At 34.5% G+C, this 24241-nt stretch overlaps 3 protein-coding genes across 6 annotated transcripts in view; 1 reads left to right on the forward strand and 2 right to left on the reverse strand.

The window, feature by feature from the left end:
- The first annotated feature begins 9754 nt into the window (after positions 1–9754).
- Positions 9755–16842, forward strand: LOC18053846 (non-canonical poly(A) RNA polymerase PAPD5). 3 transcript variants are annotated; one of them, XR_002903918.1, is made up of 14 exons: positions 9755–10321; positions 10588–10700; positions 10789–10845; positions 11028–11123; positions 11213–11283; positions 12660–12702; positions 13539–13619; positions 13704–13763; positions 14704–14754; positions 15021–15118; positions 15227–15275; positions 15677–15721; positions 15812–16664; positions 16753–16842. XR_002903918.1 is itself a non-coding variant. In XM_006451819.2 (13 exons), exons 1-13 carry the CDS (start codon positions 9985–9987, stop codon positions 16259–16261), a joined length of 1551 nt encoding a protein of 516 aa, XP_006451882.1. In that variant the 5' UTR covers positions 9755–9984; the 3' UTR covers positions 16262–16825. The 3 variants fall into 3 exon arrangements, 2 of the variants coding, with proteins under 2 accessions (XP_006451882.1, XP_024033398.1); XM_006451819.2 differs by having other exon boundaries at positions 15812–16825; XM_024177630.1 differs by lacking the exon at positions 15677–15721 and having other exon boundaries at positions 15812–16825.
- Positions 16843–16883: 41 nt separating this feature from the next.
- On the reverse strand, positions 16884–19041 carry LOC112095542 (putative adenylate cyclase regulatory protein). 2 transcript variants are annotated; one of them, XM_024177632.1, is made up of 3 exons: positions 18265–19039; positions 17426–18084; positions 16886–17231 (listed from the first exon to the last, which is right to left on the reverse strand). In XM_024177632.1, exons 1-3 carry the CDS (start codon positions 18869–18871, stop codon positions 17145–17147), a joined length of 1353 nt encoding a protein of 450 aa, XP_024033400.1. In that variant the 5' UTR covers positions 18872–19039; the 3' UTR covers positions 16886–17144. The 2 variants fall into 2 exon arrangements, with proteins under 2 accessions (XP_024033399.1, XP_024033400.1); XM_024177631.1 differs by having other exon boundaries at positions 16884–17231; positions 17426–19041.
- A 1995-nt stretch (positions 19042–21036) lies between these two features.
- The window catches only part of LOC112095690 (disease resistance protein At4g27190-like), a 4783-nt gene continuing 1578 nt past the window's right edge, over positions 21037–24241 (reverse strand). The window contains exons 2-3 of the mRNA XM_024177794.1: positions 23727–23809; positions 21037–23629 (exon numbers count right to left, since the gene is read on the reverse strand). Coding sequence (XP_024033562.1) covers positions 21037–23622 — 2586 coding nt within the window. The 5' untranslated portion in view covers positions 23623–23629; positions 23727–23809. The remainder of the gene's footprint in view (positions 23630–23726; positions 23810–24241) is intronic.

Below are 24241 nucleotides of genomic sequence, written 5' to 3' on the forward strand. Positions count from 1 at the left end.
TGATTTAGACATTGTGTGCTGTCGGCCACAAAGATAACTATTCACGCGGTCGTCGAATACCATTGAATCGACTGCACAATTCCCGTTATTCCATAACTGATTCAAGAACACCTAATACATAGATAACCAAGAAATGCATAAATTAATAAAACTTAAATTTTTACATCCACATAAAATTTATAAGTTTTGTCGACACGTTACCCAAAAAAATGTGTCAGTATGTGTGACACGTTGGAGTAAGGCATTTGGATACTGCCGTTGCTTCTCGCTAATCAAGCGGAGATACTCGTGAATATGCTGTAGAGAAACAGAAATATTACGAGTTTTTAAAAACAAATTTATACACAAATCCACAACAGTATACACCACGAGGAAATTATAAATACCTCATCGCCTAACCATCCCATCGAAGCTGTCCCCAAAATTATTTGAAAGAATGACCGCGGGTGCTGGACTCTCCGGCGGACTCTGCTATCACCAGTAAACCATTGATCAAACTCAGCAAACAGACTAGAGTCCTCCAAGCCTCTCAGTGGATTTACTTCCACACTCGTACTCATGTCAATCGCATGCTCCATGATTTGGGGTCGAGGTAAAGGCCGGACGTTCTGTCCTCGCCTGACCGGAGGAATCATGTAAGGACTGTTATAAACATACGACGGTATGTACGCGCGGCCGAACTTACTAACGCCCGGAGGCACCTCTGTGAACACCTGCACGCTCTCCCCACTTACATCCCCGTAGAAACTATACAATGATGTGGGCGTAGACAAATTTTCATTGCCCACGTCAGTATACACTCCAACGTCATCCGGGGCCTGTACATTCGCCAAAAAGAACATATTAAATAACTATCAAATTAAAAGTTAAACGAACATTATTATCAAATTTAAATTAGCTTACCGCATACGAGCGTGCAGTGGGAGAATCCTTATTTGGACGTTTAGAAAATGTGTCGATGAAGCCAACAACGGTTTCTTTAAAACCTTTTAATTCTGACTTTATTTCATACACGTTACGATCAATCTTATCCAGCCGTCGTCGTACGTAATCATTAAACTGCTTTGTCCTCGACTATTACAAAAGAAAAAAATAAAACTTTAGAATAACAATAAAAAATTAATAATTTATAAAAAAAAATATCGTATATTCTTTCTAACCTCAGAATCTCGTGCGTCATCAGAGTTGTCTGTTTGCTGCTGGTGGTCATCAACAGCCACTTCATCCTCAAAAGTGTCATGCCCCACCTCATCCGCAAAAGTGTCATGACGCTGCTCTGGTATTGGGTTTGGTATGTCGTCATGATCGTCATGCTCGTCTGAATGCCTTGTAACCGACGGCATCGCGTTGATTGAGGGTTGGTGCTATATAAAGTATCATTTAAAATTAGTAAATGAAAAGTCAAAAATTTCGATTAACAAATTTTTAGTGCTTAGAGTATACCGACCTTATGAACCCAGTCTGGAATGCTTGGCAAGTAATCCTTCACAGAGAGCCAATAATTTTTGCTACTCTCCTTTGAATTTGGCTCAAGGGTTTGTAAAACGTCCCCCTTCCATAAATTCAATTTAAAATTTTAAGTAAGTATACATAACTTAAATTTAGTAAAGTTTAAAAAATAAGTAATACATATTACTTACAAGACGAGATTCGTTGTTGAAGAACGAATAAACCTCCGCAAAGTTGATTCTCGACGACGCCATGGGCTTCCATTGCAGAATGCGGGGAATCTTATTCTTCGTTTTGACGACCCATGTTGATGGCAACCCTCCGATTGCTTCGTAAATCCAAGCCTACAACAACCAAAGTGAAAAATCAAATAAAACAACTATCAAATATTTAATACAATAAAACTTATTAATAAACAAAAAAAAATAGCACCTGAACCCCAGACGTAAAGCCGTAAAGATTGTATTTTTCAATATTATGATCTGAATTTTTCAACCGAGTCTTCTTAAATTTCTCGTCTTTCTCGAACAGTGCATTGTCAAGACTCTCGTAAATAATTTCCCACGACAATAGACCCCATGGACGCTTTCGGAAGTACTGTATATCATCAACTTGGTCAAGCCAATCGAAATTAATTTGACAGTGATTTTTTCTTGCATTTAGTACTCTGTCCGCAAAATAAAACAGTGCAATCTTTAATGCGTCCATATCGTTCATTTCCTCGAATTTCAACTCCTTAAATACTGCATCGAATTGCTTCACATTAATCTTACGATGCACACCACCAAAATACGTATTCCGTAGCCTCTGCTCCATTTCATCATTTTTTTGATTGGTATCCACACCAAATGAAAGTCCAGTAACCAAGCACCATTCAACAATTGACAAGCGAATCACATGCTTACCAATTTGAAACCATAACTGATCCTCACGGCTATCTTCTTCATGGGCCACTTGCCGCAGTAGAAGATTGTGCAAAATTACCCCACTAAATGGAAAACTTCGACACTCCAAGAAATGCCCAAATATATCCTTTTTGAACATACGCAACTGCCGGTTTGTTAATTTTTCCTCGATGACTTTAACGACCGAAGATAAAATACACATGCTCGAAATTCGACCAGGAAAATGATCAGCATAACGAAAATACATCTTGCCTACTTCAATATCCGGTGATTCTGATTTCGCCATGTATCTGTAATATTTATAAAATTATTACATTACATTTACAGAAAAAAAAATTAACTCCTTACAAAAAAAAAAAAATTTAATTTTTGGTGCGACGGGCAAGCCTGTCGCACCAAAAATTGGTGCGACGGGCAAGCCTGTCGCACCATAAATTGGTGCGACGGGGCCAGTCGCACCAAAAAATTGGTGCGACAGGCGCGCCCGTCGCACCAGCTTTGGTGCGACGGGCGCGCGCCTGTCGCACCACAGCTTGTGAGACAGGCGCGCGCCTGTCGCACCAGATCTGGTGCGACAGCGCCTGCTGTCGCACCAGATTTGGTGCAACAGCGTGCCGCGAGATGGGCAGCAGCGCGCGGCCATCTCCCCTCCCTCCCCACCCGCAATTAAGCACAATCACTCCAAAATCGAAAACAATACTCCCAAACACCACCAACCACCACAAACATCATCACCACCACTATTAATCTCAAGCTATAACTATTATTATTCTAAAATCTCATTTTAAATTAATGAAAATAAGAAAAATGACTAACCTAGATTTTGTTGAAGGTTGTAGATCGTAGATCGGATGCCGGTGAGAGATGGAGCCGCCGCCGACGAGGGTTGATGTCGCCGCCGATGATGGGAGTTGGATTGGCTTGGGAGAGATGAGTGAAATGGAGTGTTGGGGGAGAGATGAGGGAGGGGTATTTTGGTCTCAAATGTTGTTTAATGGCTAATATTGATAGAAATATTTTTGGGGGGTTAAGATGAAAAAAAGGGAAATTTTTTTGGTTATTACTGTAAATTTCCCCTTCTGGTGTACTCTCCAGCAAATGGATTTGTTTGTCTTATCTAAGCTTCTAGGTACCATGTTCTCCAGCAGCTAGGCTTACTTAACTTATACAAGCTTCCAGCTGCTATGCTCTCTGGTAGCTGGATTTGTTTGTCTTATCTAAACTTCCAATTGTCGTGCTCTCCTACAACAGGACTTATTTAAGCTTCCGGCTGCCTTGCTCTCCAGCGGTTGGACTCGTTTCATTTATTTAAGCTTCCAATTGATGAGCTCTACAACAACTGGACTTATTTGACTTTTCTTTTAAAATTCAAGTTACAACTCATTAGACCAAAGCCCTCTTTTTACTTGTTGACTCTACATTTCTTGCTACAACAAGACCTTGGGAACAAAAACATATTTACCAATGTTGGGTAATATAAGTTTTTGATTTATTGATATGAACATACAATTAAAATGTTAAATTATTAAGATTAATGCAAACGAGGTTCAATTGTAAACTCGAATGTGACCAGAATTGTAAATTCCAAGTAGTCCAATTAAACTTATTCCATTGATATAGCTTTTTAAATAGAGTTATTTAAGTAAAGTTTTTATTAATAGATCTTATACAAGTAGAGTGTTTACTGAAAAATATTTTCGTTCATTTAGTTATCAGTGTGAGCTTTTGTTAAATATTGTAAAATTATTTTAATAGGTAAGTTTTTTAAAAGTTATGTTATGAAAATAATGAAATAAGATTGTGAAATAAATAAAAATATTCAAGATAATTTAACCCTTTAAAAAGCTTTATAACTTCTACTTCCAAAAGTTCAAAATTTGAGATTTTATTAGTAGAAGTAAAATAATTTATTTAATTTCTAACATTTTCACTTAAAATGCGACTAAACAATACTAGAAGTATCGATAAGAATTTGTGACATTAAATATGTACTTTTGACTATTAGACAAGTGATACCAAGCATATATTTAGAATATATATGTTTGGTTAATGTTGAGTACATCAGGCACCAGGTCAGCCATGCTACTGTGGTACGAGCAGAACACGGGGGTAAACATTAGCCGAGCAGAGATGGATGCAACCAGGGAAACATACCGACCAGAAGTGTATGCCGAGCCGATACTCATCCCCAGGAAAGCGGGGACACGATCCCACAGAACCGCGGCCGTTACGCTTTTCCCAGAGCACAGAATCGCGGCCGTTACGCTTTTCCCAGAACACAGAATCGCGGCCGTTACGCTTTTCTCAGAACCGTTGAAGGACACGTAAGTTCCCACGTTTGCCACGATGCAACGGTTAGAGTCCCATGAAGGCTGCCATTACCCGAAAAAGGTGGGAGGAAGGGCAAACGGAAACGTGGGGACAGCGGCTATAAAAGAAAAGGAACTCGACGGAGAGAGGGGGAGAAAAAAAACGGAGAGAGGGAAAACGCTGCCAAATTGCATCCAGATCATTTTCTTACAAATTTCAGATAAACTTCTTGAACCCAAATTGATTTGTTTTCCCGTAAACACCTTGAGCTAACTTAGGCATCGGAGGGTTTACGCCGGCAAAACCACCGGCGTCTCTGATCCGTTTTTTGTGAGCGCAGGCTTATTTAGAGAAAGGAGGGCGATTCCAATCTTAGCGAACGAGTAACAGTAGATAACACAAGCGTTGGTGAAAGAATCTGGTCGGCTAAAAGGCGAGCAGATTTCAGCATCAACAATTAATTTGATGGTCGTTTTCAAAGATTATTTCTCTTTCTGAGAAAAAAAATAATAGTAATTAGTGCTTTCATTTATTCGTGCTCTGTTTTTCTTACCTCGCTAGCAAATTCCACTGAATCTTGAGCATGGATGAAATTAGAAATTTAGTTTACGGGGGCAATTCAAGAATAATTATAATTTAAAGGATCACAACTTTAACTTACATACCAAAATTCACGGCATAAAAAATGAATGTAATTTAAGAAAAAAATGAGATTTTATTCGCCAATGTAATTTGAATTATCTTTTTTTTTTGGTCAAATATAGTCAAATCGTCTAAACTTCTTACACTAACTACATATCATCAAATGAAAATTAAATTTAATGTATAAGGATAGATTTATTTTATTTCATTTTATTTTATTTTATTTTGCCCGAACCATAATTTGAATGTGCTCCTTGAAACGTGCCCAGGCACAAGGAAATAATTGTTAATAACTCATAAACGTTGTTTTATTATTCGGATATTTTTCTCTCACCTTTCTTTACTCAATAATTTTCTTTAGTTTTCTCACAAAACAAACACCATAAAATCTAAAAGAAAACAATGAAGAAAATCAGAACTCCTTCACTGCTCATCATCTACAAACTTCCATAAAAGCTAGGAAAATTTTCTACATAAACATAATCATTGCAATTTACAATTACGACAAAATGGCAAATAATTAATCAAAAACAATAATGATGGAAAAAAATGCCTATTGCATGCCCTCTATTAAACATAATTTAGCAAAAACAAAAATTTTGATTGGTACAAGTCTAAATTTTGTATACAATTTCTCAGGCAATTCAATTTGATTAATCCAGTGTAAAAGTTCATAAATCATGCAACTCAAAATACGCTAATAATTTTCAATATCAATGCAGCTAATCCGACAAACAGGGCATGTAAGATGTTCCTTCAGCCATTGATCAATACAAACTGAATGAAAAATGTGATAGCATACTGGAAACAGTCGACAAGATTCCCCATCCACGAAATTTTCCAAGCAAATGACACAGTAATTGGAACTTGGTGTCATTTCTTGGTCACTGTAATTTACACAAGGCATCAATTGCTCCAAAGCTTCGTCCCCTAATCCTTGCCTTTCTCCTACTTCAAGGTCAGAATCATTAACATCACGGTCGGGATTATGATTATGATTGCGGTTACGTTTTCTGCTAAGTAAGAAGCAAAGAACAGCAACTAGGGTACAAATAAATGAAAAGTGCTAACAAATCAAGATAAAGATTTGTATTATTAGTTCTACGCGGTGATGGGGAAGGAGATGGAGAAGGAGCTAATAATGATCCTGGAAACTTGAGCAAGCTTATGGATCCCAATTTTAGAGACATAATAAGAATAATTAATAAAACTTTTGGGAAACAAAATCTATTGTTTCATGTTCTAGTGAATAATTGGGAGGCGCAAGTACCCTAATTGTTGCCATTAACTATATTAGCTTTATTTAGTTTTGAAACTATAAAACTTCTTTGAACAATAGTACCGTTAGTTAAACCTTTTAATGGGGTTATTGTTTTGATAGATCTTTTTTTTTTTTTTGGTTAGATTTGTTACCGTTATTAAATTATGAAATTATGACAATACATACCCTTAAATCTTAAGGCATGACTAACTGTGGTAGAAAAAAAAATTGTAATTATGAAGTTATAAAAGTTGATACTATGTAATAAATATGATTTTTATATAATAATATTTACAAAGATAATAAAGATATTATAGATTTTTCATCATACAAGTGCGATATTAAATTTATTTATTAACTTTTAAGCTATAATCGCTAGTGTTTACTAAGTAATTTTTTTTCGGTATATTAAATCATTTAGTATCCGAAGACCACATTGGGTCTCAACTAATCCAGATTCGATCCGAGTAGGATCATTAAGGCGGCAAAACTCTCATAATAAGTATTTAACGCAGCTGCATTCCAAACCTCGAATCGAGGATCTTAGTTTACCAAGCACTTTAGTGTTGTACCTTAACCTTAATACCCATAGGGCCTAACAAGCATAAATTAATTTCCAAAGTAACAAAGTTTATTCTCCCCTCCCCCAAACCAAAAAAAAAAAAAAATTAACAAAGTTTGGTACTTGTTACAAAAATCAATCCTGCTTCTCATGCATCTAAGATACAATTACGACAAAGAGGGCATGTTAGATTAATCTCCAACCAACCATCGATGCAATTTAAATGAAAGATGTGATTGCATACAAGAAAAATTCGGCAAGTTTCATCATCTGCAAAAGTTTCCAAGCAAATAGCACAGCCACTAGAGCTTGATGATGTTGTAGTTTCTTGCCTTTTGTAATTTACAAGACGCGTCATTTTATTCAGGGTCTGCTCTCTTTGCCTTTGCCTTTCTTCTGAGGTTTGTAAAAATCTGTTTAATATCTCTAATACGCATAAGTTGGTTTGATGAGACCAAATGGGATCAAAATCAAATCTTCTAAGCCAGATGAAAAACCAATCAAGAACGTGATAAAAGAAGAAGAAGAGGCACAAACCAATGAGGCAAATGTCCATAGAATTTCGGGCACCGTCCAAAATAATAAAGACTTGAGGGGGCATGGGTTTTGCCATCGATGTTGACTGAAGGGAGGGTAAAAACCCTCCTGGGAAATTTAGAAGATTTTTACAGAAGGAAAATTATATGTATTGTGTCACAGAACGTTACATTTTTTTTCTAGAAAATGCCCCAACTCTCTGGGAAAATTTTCTCAGGAAAATGTAAGTCTAGACAGCTTCTCTTCTTCGAATCACATTCTCAAAATAAACAACACAAGTGAGAAGGTCATCATCTGATATACTATATATATATATCTAGATTCTATAGCATGGCGGTGACATTTATTTTCTTCTGATAAATTTAGTGAACATTTTTCTTGGTCGTGAAGCACATTCTATGAATTGATAAAATATGAGAGGATATGATAAAAGAAGGATATTTATATCAATTCCTATTTTTAATACAAGGCAAAATTAGAGATTAGCAGGCCCACTTTAGAGTTTTTGGGTTGTAGGTGAATTTTTTTTTTTATAAGGCCTCTTTTTATTTTGCAACTTCAATATTCAAATAAATATAAAATATCTCAAAGTTCATTCCATATTTATTCTTAAATTTCAATAATAATTAAGAAGATATAAAAAAAGTTTAAAAACAAAATTGAAGAACATATATATATATATATATATACTTCCAGTAGAACCATTATAAAAATAAACAAACAAATAAATAAGAAAATACTATTTAAAAACATAATATTTAGAATTGTAGCACATAAAAAGTTGAGAAGATGAATTGATGATCAGATAATGAATATGGACTTTATATTTTAAGTGACTAATTTTTTCTTTTTTTAAATGAACTAATGGATGCAATAATTTTTTTTGTAGATAAGATATCAAGAAATTGTTTCATCTATTGATTTTTTAGTTTATAAGATTTTTAATAGAAATTAAAAGGAATACTAAAAGTCAAAGAATCTAATGTTAAATAATTAATTTTTTTAGGAAACTGAAAAGGTAAAGAATTTAATTTTTTTCCCTTGGAAGGACTAATACTGAATGAATTAATAGTTAGACAATATTATTAATTATATCTCTTTAACACTAACATTAACAAATATAGATAGGCTTCCTATAATACATAATTTAAGAAAAAAAGCTTCATTAATTAGAGAATTATTAAGAGCATATTCAAAAAATGAGGCATTCCCAAAATATCATACCTTAGGCGAGTGTCTTGTTTGCTTATACTTAAAGTCGCCACTAGAGATTGAAGATTTCTATCTCTCTCATTTATCTATAAAGGATGCACATTAGTTTTCTCAGTTCCCTCCAATATTTTATATAGAAGTGATGAGAATTAAAGTTTGGGGGAAACTATAAAATACTGGTGGGAAATAATTATATTTTCCTTATAAATTAAATAGTTATATTAGACATTAATAAATAAAAACTAATTTGTAATCAAATTGAAAATTTAATGTTGTATGGTATTATATGTTTATAATTGTAACATTAGTAGTTTATATTATACTATATATTTATATTATATTATTATTTTATTTATAATTATAACATTATAATATTATATTATTCGATAAAAGTATATTATTAAATTATTCTAATATTATAAAAATTAATATATAGAAAATATAGTTATTTAATAATTAATTTAAAAAATTAATAATATAACACTAAAATATTAATAAAATTAAATAATATTAAGTTAATTTTAATATTAATATATAATTATTTATAATACAGTCTATAGTAAACCAAACATTGTGTTGCATTACAATTTAATATAATATATTATAACACAATACAATTAATATAATATAATACAATGCGGTGCATCAAACTCAATCTTAAAAAAAATCTAAAATAAGAATTATCAAAAATATTTTAGTTATCAAATAATTTATTTAAATATCACCCAAATATTGAGGAGTTAAATTTCAAATCTCGTCTAGATAAAATCTACCGTGCAGCCAACAAGACGAACAATTTCTTTAAAATAGCCGAATTTCTAAAAATCCAAAATTGAAAAACCCTAAACCATTGGGAGTCGGGAGCCCTTTAATTAGTTTTTAATTTTTGTGAATCTAAACAAGTAAACATCACAAAAACGACAACCAAAATGAAGATTGACCGTCGTTTCATCTCCGTCTCAGTCTCAAATTAATTCAACTCCGACTCCAATTTTCAACCAAAAAAAAAAAACATTCAACTCCTTCACTAACCTAAACCCTAGATTAAAACCCTAGTCCGCAAACGTCGCCCTCGATTCAATTACATCTCGCAATTTTTATTCCCAATGGAAGAATCCCACAACATCCTTTACGAAGCCTTAAGCCCACTACGTGGGTCGCCGGCGTCCGACGACCCCACTCTCCGGCAGTCTCCGCCGCCCGATGAATTGGATCCCTACACCGTGTTTCGCAACGAGATCTCTTTGACGGATCTCCATTGCGCTGCAGAGGAATCCCCTGCTCAGGATTTTTTCTCCCTGGACGTGAATGAGAGTGGAGTCGATGACGTGGAGGAAGTCGAGCCGAAGACGCCACCGGCGAAGTCAGCCGAACCGAGGATGGAGAACAGATGGTTTAAAGGGAATAGTAGGTTTAAAAGTCCTATGCTTCAGTTGCATAAAGGTGATAAATTTGATTTGAATTGCGAGATTAACAGCTTAATTTGTGAATTCTTGCAACAGGGTTTGCTTGCTTTGTGTGTTTTTGTTTAAATGTTTGAAAAAATTGAACTTTATGGAATTTACCGTTGTGCTTGATTAGTTGAATATTTGTTTATGCAAAGAAGGTTAATTTCTTTAATATTTTCAACAAGTTTTTATGAATCTATTGTTGTGTTTTTATAAATATTCTGTATGTTATCATGATTTGTATCTGTTTGTAAATTGCAGAGATAGTGGACTTTTGTGATTTTCTATCTCCAACTTCAGAGGAACGAGAGGTTCGCAACACTGCAGTAGAAGCTGTGTTTGATGTTATAAAGTATATATGGCCCAAGTGCAAGGTATGATAAGATGCTATCTCTTTCTTTTTGTCTGTGCTTTCTCTGATTTTGTGGTAGGCATGGTTGTCTTACTAATGTTGCTTTATAGCCTGAAGTTTTTGGGTCCTTCAGAACTGGGCTTTATCTTCCAACCAGTGATATCGATGTAAGTATGATGATTTTTCTGCATCTCTTCTTTGTGATTTTAGGAACTTTTTTCAGTGATTTATCATTTTCTTCATCTATTGTAATGTGAAACATAAGAATCTATGTTGTCTAGTACTGGGATTCATCAGTTTAATTAATTATTATCTGAATTAAGGCTTTCGCTGAATGCTTTGGTTCTAGGTTGTGATTATGGAATCTGGTATCCATAACCCAGCAACTGGTTTGCAAGCTCTTTCTAGGGCATTATTGCAACGGGGCATTGCCAAAAAGATACAGGTGGACTTCCCTTAACAATTACCTTCTTTTTGTTTTTTTTTATTTATTAATAGAATAATTTTTAATGAATTGATCTATCCTCTCTTTAGGTGATTGCAAAGGCTCGTGTGCCGATTGTTAAATTTGTCGAGAAAAAAAGTGGTGTTTCATTTGATATAAGGTTTATTTCTTACCTTTCGCACCAGTTGCATCTAAAGCCTACATTGCACATTTCATGTGTGCGATTTTGCAGTTTGTTGACATCTTGATTTGAGCATGCTTAGGCACTTTATGGATATATGTCGCGTCATAAGAATGGTGTGTCATACCTGGGGTCTTGTTGGAGATTAAAGGTTTGGTGGTCTACAGTTGAACGGTTGAAGTTGGTTTCTGTAATTCAAGTTATGGCAAGAATGTTTTAGTCTGCTCTAAGAAATTGCTGCAAGTGGGACATATTTTCCATTGCCATGCTTGTAGGGTTTATTAATAATGCGTGATAGCGTAGAGATATTTATGTGCATCTCATTTAGAGGGATATGTGCGTTATCCACTCATCCTATCATTGTTCCTGCTTGATCAGACCTGTATCTTCTCTGCCTTCCATTCCTCTCTGATCATTTCGGTTATCCCAGTGTGAGTCATTCGTGACTATCCTAAGAATTTGGCTTGTTTGTCTTCATTTATTCTAACTTCTTGTTTAGTCGTGTTGTTTTCTAGTTTTGACTCTTACTGTATTTTTTTATCTTTGAAAGTACTTTTTTCTGTTAAAAGAAAAATAAAGTCATAAATTTTTTTTTTTCTGCATTTGTACAGAGATTAACATTCTTTTTCCTTGTAAGTTGTAACTGTAACCAAAGAGAAGCAAATGATGATAATTAGAAAAGAAAGGGCACTGTTCCATTTTCGACATCAATATATTATATTGGTTTTAATTGGTATTGTTACTTAATGGGTTTGTTGGAGACGTAGTTTTATTGATGGAGGATTGAACACAAGCTTACTTCTTAATACATAAATTATACCAGATTAACAATTTAATGTGTGCGCACACACATACAAATAGTTGATTTTCCAATTTTATAATTTTATTTTTTATTTTAAATTGATTATTTTAAAAAATCTATAAGAAACATTTGAACGAGATGTTGAATACCAGAATCAATCAAGACGTTCCCTGTTAAGGCTCCGAAATGTGATATTATTAGCCAACGCTTTTGATGCGTTGTGTTTGTGCGTCACCTTTTCCTTTTACTTCCCTTGCTTAGTTTCTGGGTGTTTCTAATTACATTTAGCCATGCATGATAGTACAGAAAAATCATTTTAGTGAGTCACATGTGTGTTGATTTGATATCTTGCTCATTTCTTTTACATATTGGTGTTGTGGACTGGGAAAGTGAGGGTGCTACATCTCACTGTTGTCTTCAATGAGTGAAGGGGCTCATATTCATCATATTACTGAAGTTGGTCTGAAAATAGATTTATTGTACATTATCATCAGCTATGAACTCCATTTTGTTGTTGGGAATATTCATCAATTTTCTTCCACTTTGATGACAGTTTTGATGCACAAAATGGACCAAAAGCAGCTGAGTTTATTAAGGTTTGTTCCTCACCTATCTTTTTACAGGACCTGATAGTGGATGCAATTCTTTAATAAATTTCAGATGAGAAATTTTTTTGCAACTTTGAAAATTACTCATGCATTACTCATTGGGTTTTGAACATCTCTCGGATAAGGCTTAGCATGCTATAACCATTAGTTGTATTAGGTTCTACAGTTTACATGCTCTCATAAATGCATGTTGATGTGGAAAAAAGATGAGAAATGTGTGGAAATCATTGGTAGAATATGAAATTTTTGTTGGAAATTGTGAATATCACTGTGGCATTTTATATGTTTGCACGGAATTGATTATCTTGAAGTTATTAAAGGAGAAAGAAGATATACTTGTATAATCTTGTGAATTTTTAACTTATTAGCCTCCTTTGTTATCACCGAGTACCAAGATATTTTTGGACCTGTTTGGTGAGTTTGCTTGGTGTCTCCATCATCCTACTTCTTGGGCCATTTTTGGGATCTTGTCATCAGTTTTGTATTGCTGGTCTCTTTTTTTTTAATTGTAGTTGTGCCTCACCTGATTGTAGTTCTGCTTCACCTAATAAATTGGTATAAAGATTATGCATTTTGTTACTATTATTGTGATGATGAATGTTTAGTTTTGGCTTTTCAGATTTACTCTGTATTTTGTTAAAATTTATTTGGTGTCCTGACAAGATTAAACTCTATATGCTTTACGAATTTACTGGTAAAATGTTATTTCTTTATGCGGTGCTGTATCTTTGTTTTCAAACTCAAATGCTTTATAAAAAATAAGAAATTCAGTACAACATATTTTATAATTTTTTATCCATTTAATGTGTGCACTATTTACTCAGGATGCATTGGCTAAGTGCCCACCATTACGTCCATTATGTTTGATCTTGAAAGTCTTTTTGCAGCAGAGAGAATTGAATGAGGTTAGGCTTTGATAGTGCTGTCCATTCTTTAAGGCTTTCTGTTATTACAGGTTGTTTAATTTTATATTTCTTTGAACTGTATAGGTATATTCTGGTGGAATTGGTTCCTATGCTCTCCTTACCATGATAATGGCAGTCTTGAAGGTAAGTTTATGTTGCATTCTTGGTTTTCACCTCGATAGGCCCTGTAATCTCACTGTTGGCATTACCCTATGATATGTTTTTGTCTTTCTATCATCATTGTCTAATCAAAGGATAATTTGTAATTATTTTTTAATATTAGTTTAAGATTAAGATTTGGGAATGAGACCTGATGTGGCTCTGAAAGATATTTATTCCTGGAACTTAGAGAGCTAGCTAAAGTTTGTTCCTTGCATCTCTTCAGTTATATTTCAATACCTGAAACTGCATCAGAGTTCTGCATATTTAACTGCATCCTTCTTTTAGTAAATTGAAATGAAGTGTAATATGGTTCTTGGCAAACCTTAAAGTCATGTTCACGAACAACTAGGTCCACTGTGTGTCATCAGTTCTGCACTGTAAAGGTCCCAATAGATGGTTTTTATGGTAATTTATGTCATTATGAAGAGCTCCTACGAATCAGAGTATAGTAGGTTCATTCCAGTACCATTGTGACACAATCAAGCAGCGAGCTCGTCAGTGAAAGTGGTGGCCTGGGGTGAAGACTTAAAGTAATTGATGCATAACCTTAAAAAAACCCCCTTCTCCCTATATTAAATTTTGAAATAAGTCTTCAAAATCCTTCATTCTCTTAGTCCATATGCTGGGCGCACCCTTTTTTAATAATACCAGTCCTAAATTTCAACAAAGACTATTGTCTCATGATTTTTTTGTTTCCCTTTTGGCTGGACTAATTTGGCAGTTGATGCAGACAGTGTTCTGTGGTTATTAATCCAGTCTGCTTAAGAGTTCCCAGACCTTAAGAATACATATATATTAATAGCCTTCAATTCTTATAATCGCTCCAAGTGAACTATTCATTAATTCACCAGCATTATGCATTATAATGGACATTTTTTTTTCTCAGATAGTTAATGATGTTCCTTATATGGCATATTTGCAGTCTCTCTACGAGTGTCGAGCTTCTCCAGAACATAATTTGGGAATCCTTTTGGTATGTGCTTGGATTAAACTGTTATATGCATGGATATGTTGTTCTTCCAGTAGGTGCAGTGACTTACATTTCTAAGCCAGCTTGATTACACCTCTAGTGAGGTTGGACATGTTCATTGCACATGAAAATGCTAAAAAAGAATGATTTAACATTAAAATGAATGGACTAAGGAATGCTGTTTGTCAGCCATAATTGTTGTAAATTGAGATATATGAACTCTATGTACTAACCTCTTTTTTTTTTTTTTTAATTTGGTGAAAAAACAGGTGAACTTCTTTGATTTTTATGGACGCAAATTGAACACCACCGATGTTGGTGTATCCTGCAAAGGGGCAGGCTCCTTCTTTAAGAAGAGTAGCAAAGGGTAAAAAGAATGACAATCATGCCAACTACAGTTATTTTTCAGTTAAACATTATATTTTCTGATTGGCAGGTACTAACTGTCTTTGTTTCGTGGGTTCTCTTCTCTTAGGTTTACAAACAAGGGGCGACCATTTCTCATCGCCATTGAGGATCCACAGGTTTACTTTTAATTTTAGATATTTATTTGTTATTTATTGTTTGTAGGACAGCTTGAGAAACAATAGGAGGAATGGAGGATGTTTTATGAAATCAAAATATTTGCTTTTCTGATGTTTTCATTTTACTTTAAGTGCTTAGTTGGATATGTTCCCAAAAGAAATTGTGGTTGGTTTTTGATGAAGCTCGTAGTGAATTCTCAAACAGGGATCTTGTTATCCTTGGCACATCACCTCCTCATTTTACAATTTATTAACAGACTAAAGAGTATATGTAGTATTTTGTGAGTCACTTGTTTGATTTGTCAATAGCACATGAAATTATTAATGGAGTTCTGCCAGTGAACATTGGCTCTTGCATTCTTCTGTTATTGATTAGTATTGCTATCTTTATGACAAAATAGGCTCCAGATAATGACATTGGGAAGAACTCCTTTAATTATTTCCAGGTTTGTGGAATAATTTGTGTCTAAATTCCTTTTGTTTTCTTGGCTATTGATGCAGTGTGCATGATCAATCATGTTTCTTCTCTTTTGCAGATTAAATCAGCTTTTGCAATGGCATTTACAACCTTGACAAATCCAAAGACCATCTTGAGCCTAGGGCCAAACAGAAGCATTCTTGGTACAATAATTAGGCCGGACCCAGTCTTGCTTGAGCGCAAAGGAGGATCTAATGGTGAGATAACTTTTAACAACTTACTTCCTGGAGCAGGGGAGCCATTACAAACACACTTTGGAGATCAGCGGGAGATTATGTGCAATTGGCAGTCAGATTATGAAGAAGAGTCATTTCCCCGTGGAAATGGTAGTGTGCAGTCTTCTGGTAAAAAGAGGAAAGCTTTTTCTAAAGAGAAGTCTACTAGTAAGAAGAAGACGGAAGAAACTGGGGAGTCGAAAAGCCGTGAAGAAGGTGGCTCAAAGAAGGAGAAGAGTGGTAAAAAGAAACGTTGGAGACAAAACCAAGGTCATGCAAATGGTTTTAGCTGATATATTGGTGGGTGCCCATGGAGTAGTTAATCCCCTTTCAAGCTTGCGCTTTGGCATGTCTACACCATTTTTGTATCAAGTTTGCCACAGTGGTTTTTCTTGATGCATTCGGTCATTTCATCAATCCTTGCAGGAGGAATGGAAATGAAGAATGCCACATAGTTTTAACATTCAAGTGGCAATCGTGCTGCTGTTGGGATGACTGAGTATATATGAATCTGAACTTGAAGGAGCCCAAATAAGTTGGAGAAATTCATGTGTTCAATCAATTGGGAATTTTGACATTTGAAAAGTAACCACAAGCAGCCAGAGGAGTTTGCAGAGCACAATGTGTCCATCTAATCGATAGTTTTGATGTATTATTTCATGTGTTGCTCAACCGATTGTTTTGGCTTATATTCATGTATGTTCATTCATTCCCTTATTGGTGTATTGAAAGAATTAATAAAACAATCATTTTTTCTTCCCATAATACATGTGCTTTGCAACAGGTAATGGGGAGTTTTATTACTGTTCATTTGTTCTTCATAAACTGCAAAGAAAAGAACCTTCACAGTCAATATTATTCAGGTCAAGTTTTCTATAGCTTTTATATGTGCATAGGCTTTGAGATTAACAATCCGTGTCTTCAAAGTTTACGACATTTTATGTTTAAAGAACCTAAGAATTGTCTTCATGATTACAGTACGGATACTTAACATGCAATTAAGAGCACAGAATGAAAAAGAAGAAAAGCCTCAATAGATACGTGCACGGCAAGGTAACACATGCTGAAGTGAAGAATGGACTGGAGACTCATAAGCATAATACCTGCTCCTTTTCCTTTTATTCATTTGATATTGACGGGTGAGAATTTCTATGCTTCATCTTCTATCATTCTGGCTTATCTGGAGGTCAATTGTCGTATCTGATCAGTTGACGAGCAATCAATCTCCATGGCAAAGTTTGTTTCATCACCTAATTGTCGTGCCTGCACAATCAACAGTATCAATGACAAGCTATTATCAACTCGATCCATAAGTGGGCAAGCAAATTAAGCATGGTTTTACAACCAATCTGTGCAGTGTATGATCATAACCAACAAGATAACATGTACACGGACACGAGGAAAGAAAATTATTGAGTGGTAAAGTTACGGGGGAAAAAAAAAAGTAATGTGAGTACCTCTGATTTGACATGCACTGATCCATTTTGGTCAACTGAAAATCTTGCCGCAATTCTTGGGCAAATTGTCACCCTCAAATGGGTTAATGATGGAAGTATCAAGTGACAACCCACTGGGCACAAGTGAACGAGTTTTGGTAAATTTCGAAGATTCAATCGCTGGACACCAGGTAGCACAATTTCTTTGCACTCTTCGACAGCATTATCTCCAACAAAGATTTGCTCCAACTTTTCACAACCTGCAATATCTAATTCTTTCAGCTGCTGAAGATTTCGAGCTACATTGACATGAAACAGACTTTTCAAATTGTCGCATCCGAAGACATATATCTCTAAGAGATTTGAGAAGCACGCCGCTTGCTGATGCTGTTCCTCTTCTTCATCATCTTGAAAGATGATTTGCTCCAACTTTTCACAAAATGAAATACGTAATTTTTTCAGCTGTTGAAGATTTCGAGCTACATTGACATGAAAAAAACTTTTCAAATTGTCGCAATCGGAGATAGATATCTCTAAGAGATTTGAGAAGCACGCAGCTTGCTGATGCTGTTCCTCTTCTTCATCATCTTGAAAGATGATTTGCTCCAACTTTTCACAATATGCAATATATAATTTTTTCAGCTGCTGAAGATCTCGAGCTACATTGACATGAAACAGACCTTTCAAATTTCCGCATCCGAAGATAGTTATCTCTAAGAGATTTGAGAAGCACGCCGCTTGCTGATGCTGTTCCTCTTCTTCATCATCTTGAAAGATGATTTGCTCCAACTTTCCACAACTTTCAATATATAATTTTTTCAGCTGCTGAAGATCTCGAGCTACATTGACATGAAACAGACTTTTCAAATTGTGGCAAAAGTAGATAGTTATCTCTAAGAGATTTGAGAAGCACGCCGCTTGCTGATGCTGTTTCTCTTCTTCATCATCTTGAAAGATGATTTGCTCCAACTTTTCACAACGATAAATAGATAATTTTTTCAGCTGCTGAAGATCTCGAGCTACATTGACATGAAACAGACCTTTCAAATTATCGCATCCGAAGATAGTTATCTCTAAGAGATTTGAGAAGCACGCCGCTTGCTGATGCTGTTCCTCTTCTTCATCATCTTGAACGATGATTTGCTCCAGTGCCGAGCAAGAGCTAATACTTAGAACTTTCAATTTCGACAGATGTCGAGCAAGAGTCGTTGAGAAGATACGTCTGAGTTTAGGGCAATTCTTCACTGATAGAATGGATAGATTTTGCAGGTTTATGAATTGCGAGGGACCTTTCCATATACATTCTAGTTCGGGTAAAGCAGAGAACCTAAGAGTCTCTAAACTTGGGAATGATAAGAAATGTTCTCCTTCTCCTCCATCAAATTCAAAACCCTCAGGTTGAAATACCACTTGTGTTAAACAACCTGCAATTTCTAGAACCTTCAAATTTTTTAAGCCATGCCGCATCCGAGCAATATTATTTACCTTCAGAAACTTCGAATCCTGGGAATACAAATCAATCCATGAAATTAAAATCTGTTGTGTTGAAATTGAGATATGAGACAACTACGCCAGGAAAAAAGAAAAAAAACAATAAATAAAACAAAGGATGAAGGGACCTCAAATTGGTTTTCGCTCTTAAAAGCTATTGCTATTTGGTTATTAATAATTTTTCCGTTTTGCAAACGTAAGTCGGTGGTTATTAATAATTTATAACCTTATTCTCTATTCTTCTCTGAAAAATTGCTAGATTAATAAATTTTGGAACAATAATTCAACTTAATCTTAATTAGCCCATGACTAGTTTAAAAAAAAAAAGGCTAATGAATAAAACATAGAAATTATCTCCATGACCATGAACCTATATATAAAATTATCAATGTTATAAAAAAAATTATTGTGCATTTTATAAAATTAAGATGATATGTTAATATATAAAATTTACAAATTATATAATATATAAAATTTACATGATAAAATTGAATTCGTTTTGTGCTTTTTATAAAATTAAGATGATATGTAAAAGTTAAAGAGCGATATTATCATTTAGAGAAAAAGATACCTATACCCTCAAGATTTGGAGAAATGACATGTAAACCTTTAAGTTTTCAATAAGGGGCAACAAGATTCCTTTCTAACTATATTACCCTTTCTCTTTATTAACTCATAAAGATTTACTCCAATGCTTTATAATAAATATAAATATAATATTAAAATAAATGTAACAATATATACATTTTAAAATACTTTCAATATTTAAAAAAATATTTTAATACTTTACAATCTTATTTATTTTAAACTAGATTTTATAATAAATAGAAACATAATATTAAAATAAATACACAAAATTAATTTATTTTCAATATCATATAAAATAATTTAAATATTATCAATACATGAGATATATTTTATTAATTGTAAAATCTATTTAACTTAAAGATTTTATTTAAAATTTTATAATAAATACAAATATATTATTAAAATAAATATAATAACTTACATTTTAAAAATTATTTTATATATTAAAAATTATTCCAATATTGTTAGTCTAGTAGACTAATTAAACATTTAAATTATATTTGTATTTATTTAAAAAATTTAAAATTAGTTCGTTCAGTTATTATATACACGGATATTATACTCAAAAGGGAGTCTTTGTGTCTTTTATTAAAAATTTAAAGGTTTACGTAATCATTTTCTTAAACCTTAAGGGTGTAGGTCTCCTTTTCTTTATCATTTATTTAAAAGGTTTGACATATGAGAAGAGTATATATATTGTTTAAAACATATGAAAAATAAATTTGAAGGTTTACATAATCATTTCCTTAAACCTTAAGGGCGTAGATCTCCTTTTCTTTATCATTTATTTAAAAGGTTTGACATACAAGAAGAGTATATATATAGTTCAAAACATATGAAAAATAAATTAAGTATCGACAACTCAAAGATTTTTATAATTTTAGAATTATTTACTAAGGATATTTATAGGTGTATATGTATATGTATATGTGTACACACACACACACACACTTATATATATCTCTAATCATTCTCAGGTTTGAGCACTTTTTTTTTTAATGCAGACATACTGTTAAACCGTGCGGCTTAAGAGAATTAATTTTCAATATATTATAAAGTCATTTGGTTTAATAGCTTAAAATTGACTATATTAAACTCCACAGGTTAAAAGTGTGTCCTCATGAAAAAAGAATACATATATAAGCATTCTCAGGTGTGAGCACTCTTATTTGTTTTAATACAGACATATTGTTAAATCGTACAACTTAATAGAATTAATTTTCAATACACTATAAAGCTGTGTGATTTAATAACTTTGAACACCAATTATATTAAACTCTATATCTTAAAAGTGCGTTCACATAAAAAAAGAACGAGGGCGCCCGCATTTTATATACACACGTGCGGTGACGCTATCACTCATTGTAAAGATTTATAGATGTGGGGGTTTAGGCGTCAATTAATACTCGGCATGTCCCCAGGTTATGCTATAAATTTTGACTCCAATCGTCATATGTAATAATTTGAGAATAGTCCCCAATTTATCAGTTTGAATGGTAAAACGTTACAAACTTTTTATTCTGAAAGAATGAAAACAATAAATTTTAAATAAATTAGAAATTGTGAAAACATACCTTGCCTGGTGCTTCAAAAACAGTGAAAGACGGACTCGTGTTGCGACACTCATGTATCGTCAACTCCTGTAGAGACGGCCACGTTGAATAATAACTTCCTTCATAGAAGCCCATGAAATTTGGAAGTACACTAAGAGCTAATTTTGTGAGCTTAGGAAGCACGATATGGCTTCCCTCCCGAACAGGCATATTGTTATCTGCGACAACAATGTGCTTCATCGAGCTGCAGTTCTCAACAGAGAGTATCTCAAGTTGCACCAGGCTTCGAGCAAGGGACACTGTGAATAGACATGTCAACGCATTGCAATCACTCACCTCAAGAGTTTGTAGAGTATGACAGACTTCTTTGAATGCATTAAATGAGGTTAATCGAGAGCCTCGGATTTCTATGTGTCCATGTGAACCTGTTTCGCTAAAATACGAAGAATCAAACCCCCTAGAGTCACTAGGCAACACACTGATGTGATACCTTATCAATTTAGGAAAGGTAAAGTCCTTTGGAATGCATTTATCTTCTATGCTCAATGACAGCATGGTCAAGTGAGATAGTGAATTCAGCTCGTAGAGGCTAGCATTACTTGTCTCTGCACCTGTCCCTTCAACGTTCCAAGTACGGAAGCTAACCTCACCAATGTACAATTCTTCTAATTGAGATAAACTCCGTATCACATTGGCAGGAATTCTTCTCAACCATCTACAGTCACGTAAATCCAGCAGTCTCAGTTCACCAAGCTCCCCTAATTCTTTCGCCAATTCATCAAAAAAACAACTTCTCAAAATAAAAATCTCAAGCCTGCTCAATGTCCCGATGGAAAATATGTCTTTTAATCTGCAATCATCTAGGCATAGAGATCGAAGATTTGTCAAGAATTGAAGTGACTTTACTGACATGACTCCACAACCTAAATGAACAACTTTTAGCGCTTTCATCTCTACAAAAAATTGATCTGAAACTTCCACTTCAGCCCTATAATTACAATCGAAAAACAAAATTTCAAGCTTTGGATATGCCAAACTAACAGGAAGAACTTCTAATTCGTTGGCCATCAACGAGATTCCTGCGTATTGTTCAAGACCTTCATCTTTTGGCCACTGTTTCAATCCCAAGCCAGCCTTACTAAAGAACTTCTTCTCCTTAGATGCTATCCATAAGGCCACATCCCGAACTATGTCATGCATTTTCACAAGTTCTTCATTGCCACCGTCTAATAATAAACAAGAAGCCTTGAGGTGATTAATCGTTACACGCAATTGGCTCCTTGCTTCTTCAATTGTGTTGGCATCTTCGAACAAACCTAGCCCCTTTCCATAAATGACCAAATCCCCCAAAGGAATTTCATAATCTTCAGGGTATAGTGAACACAACAAAAAACATAACTTTGTTTCCTCACCCTTCAAATAATCGTAGCTCAATTTAAGAAGAGCATAGATGTCAGCATCCACATCCTCTACATCCACAAATTTCGCATTTTTCATCTTTTTCAACACTACATTCCATTCATCAATAGCCTTTCCTTTCAGAGCACTTCCTATAGTCACAATTGCTAAAGGCAGACCCTTGCATTCTCTAGCTACTTCTTTTGCCAAGTCATTTAAGGTGGGCAGTTCATCACCTACACATGCATTTCTTTTAAACAAAGCCAAACCTTCTTCTTCCACAAGAGCATTCAATGGAATTTGCGACTCACACTCCATGGAATGACACACTTGTTTCCGGCGGGTAGTTACAAGAATTCTACAACCACCACCTAAGGGAACTCCGATCATATTCAGGTCGAGTCTTGCCCAAACATCATCCAATATAATGAGGATCTGTTTCTCATCTCTCAATCTCTTCATCAATCGTGTTGCTCGTCTAGCATCACTCTCCTCGTCTAATTTCAAGCCTAACGATTCTGCTATCTGACCTTGAATATTTCTGACATTTGGATTCTGAGATACAGCAGCAAACACAACTTCTTTAAAAATACCCAACTCCAGCACTTTCTTAGGTACTTCTTTCGCCATGGTTGTCTTACCGACACCTCCCATGCCGTAAATCCCAACCATGTTGATCTTATCATCTTTCATCGCTTCAATAATCTGATCAAAAGTAGATTTTGTAGACTCGAATTGTACAAAATCTTTCGATGGAAAGAGCTCAATGCCTGGTGGAATGTGCCCCACTCTATCGAACTTGCCTCTGTTTACTAGATTCAACAATTTGCCTGTCATTTTTTCTACTTCTCTACTCAACCGATATCGCCAACCCAAATCAGGACACAACCCACTGAGACATGTCTTCTTTGCTTGTATTTCTCCTCCTAGCTTTTGAACGGCCGTTATGATGTCGCTTACTTCGTCAAGCCACTTTTGTACATCTTTCTCGATATCTTCAGCATTTCTTTTGGCTCTATTAACTTGTAGCTGCACACGATCTAATGCCAATCTCAAATTTTTATCCTCGTTCATTAAACTTTCAACGTTGCTTTTGAAACGAAATAAGTAACAAACTTGGTGTATGGTTGCTTCCACCAAGTATTCTCCAATTTTGGATAAAGCACCACCCAAAATTTCCGTTGCCATTTCAAGCCTAGTTAATATTAAAAGTTCATTAGGATATATGCAACCCAAGCAAGTAAATTATAAACAATATATGATTTGAGAATATTGGAAACTTTGAATTATACCTTGTTTCAGTAGATGCACAAGTGGAAAATTGCAACCTGTGGTGTGGATAATAATTAAAGCAGATGCCACAATGACAGCGTATCTGATATTAAGAGTTCATTAGAATTTATACGAAGTCAGAAAAGCGACATAGATTGAAGAAAAAGGGAAAATTTTCGGCATACTTTTTGTTTTTGCCCCCTTCCTTTTGTAAATGAACGACTATGAAATGACGATCTTGAATTATTATATATTTTAGGAACAGAAACACAATGACTGCCTATCTGCCTTTAAAAATGGGGTAGAATGTAAATGATGCAAGAAAAGCAGCAAAGAAGAGAAAAAAGATAGCTAAATTCTATACACAATGAATATTATCAAGCTTTCATGATGTTCCAAAATGGCATGTGAATAGAGCAGAATCAGAAGTGCTCTTACATTTCCGAAGAACTACCATGGATTCAGCTCCATTGCAATAGTTAACGCATACACCAGTTTATTTGTTTCTATTCATTGTTTATTTGTACAAATAACA

This window comes from Citrus clementina, unplaced genomic scaffold (assembly GCF_000493195.1).
Source record: "Citrus clementina cultivar Clemenules unplaced genomic scaffold, Citrus_clementina_v1.0 scaffold_1, whole genome shotgun sequence".
NCBI classification, from domain to species: domain Eukaryota; kingdom Viridiplantae; phylum Streptophyta; class Magnoliopsida; order Sapindales; family Rutaceae; genus Citrus; species Citrus x clementina.

Bases quoted from the DNA above. Each gene is read 5' to 3' on its own strand.
- LOC112095542 (XM_024177631.1), bottom strand. From the start codon at position 18,871: ATGCGGCATGGCTTAAAAAATTTGAAGGTTCTAGAAATTGCAGGTTGT. The intron at 17,232-17,425 runs GTACTCACATTA...TTGATTGTGCAG, and splicing joins CAGTGCATGTCAAATCAGAG to GCACGACAATTAGGTGATGA.
- LOC18053846 (XM_006451819.2), top strand. From the start codon at position 9,985: ATGGAAGAATCCCACAACATCCTTTACGAAGCCTTAAGCCCACTACGT. The intron at 10,322-10,587 runs GTGATAAATTTG...TGTAAATTGCAG, and splicing joins TATGCTTCAGTTGCATAAAG to AGATAGTGGACTTTTGTGAT. The intron at 11,284-12,659 runs GTTTATTTCTTA...CTTTGATGACAG, and splicing joins GGTGTTTCATTTGATATAAG to TTTTGATGCACAAAATGGAC.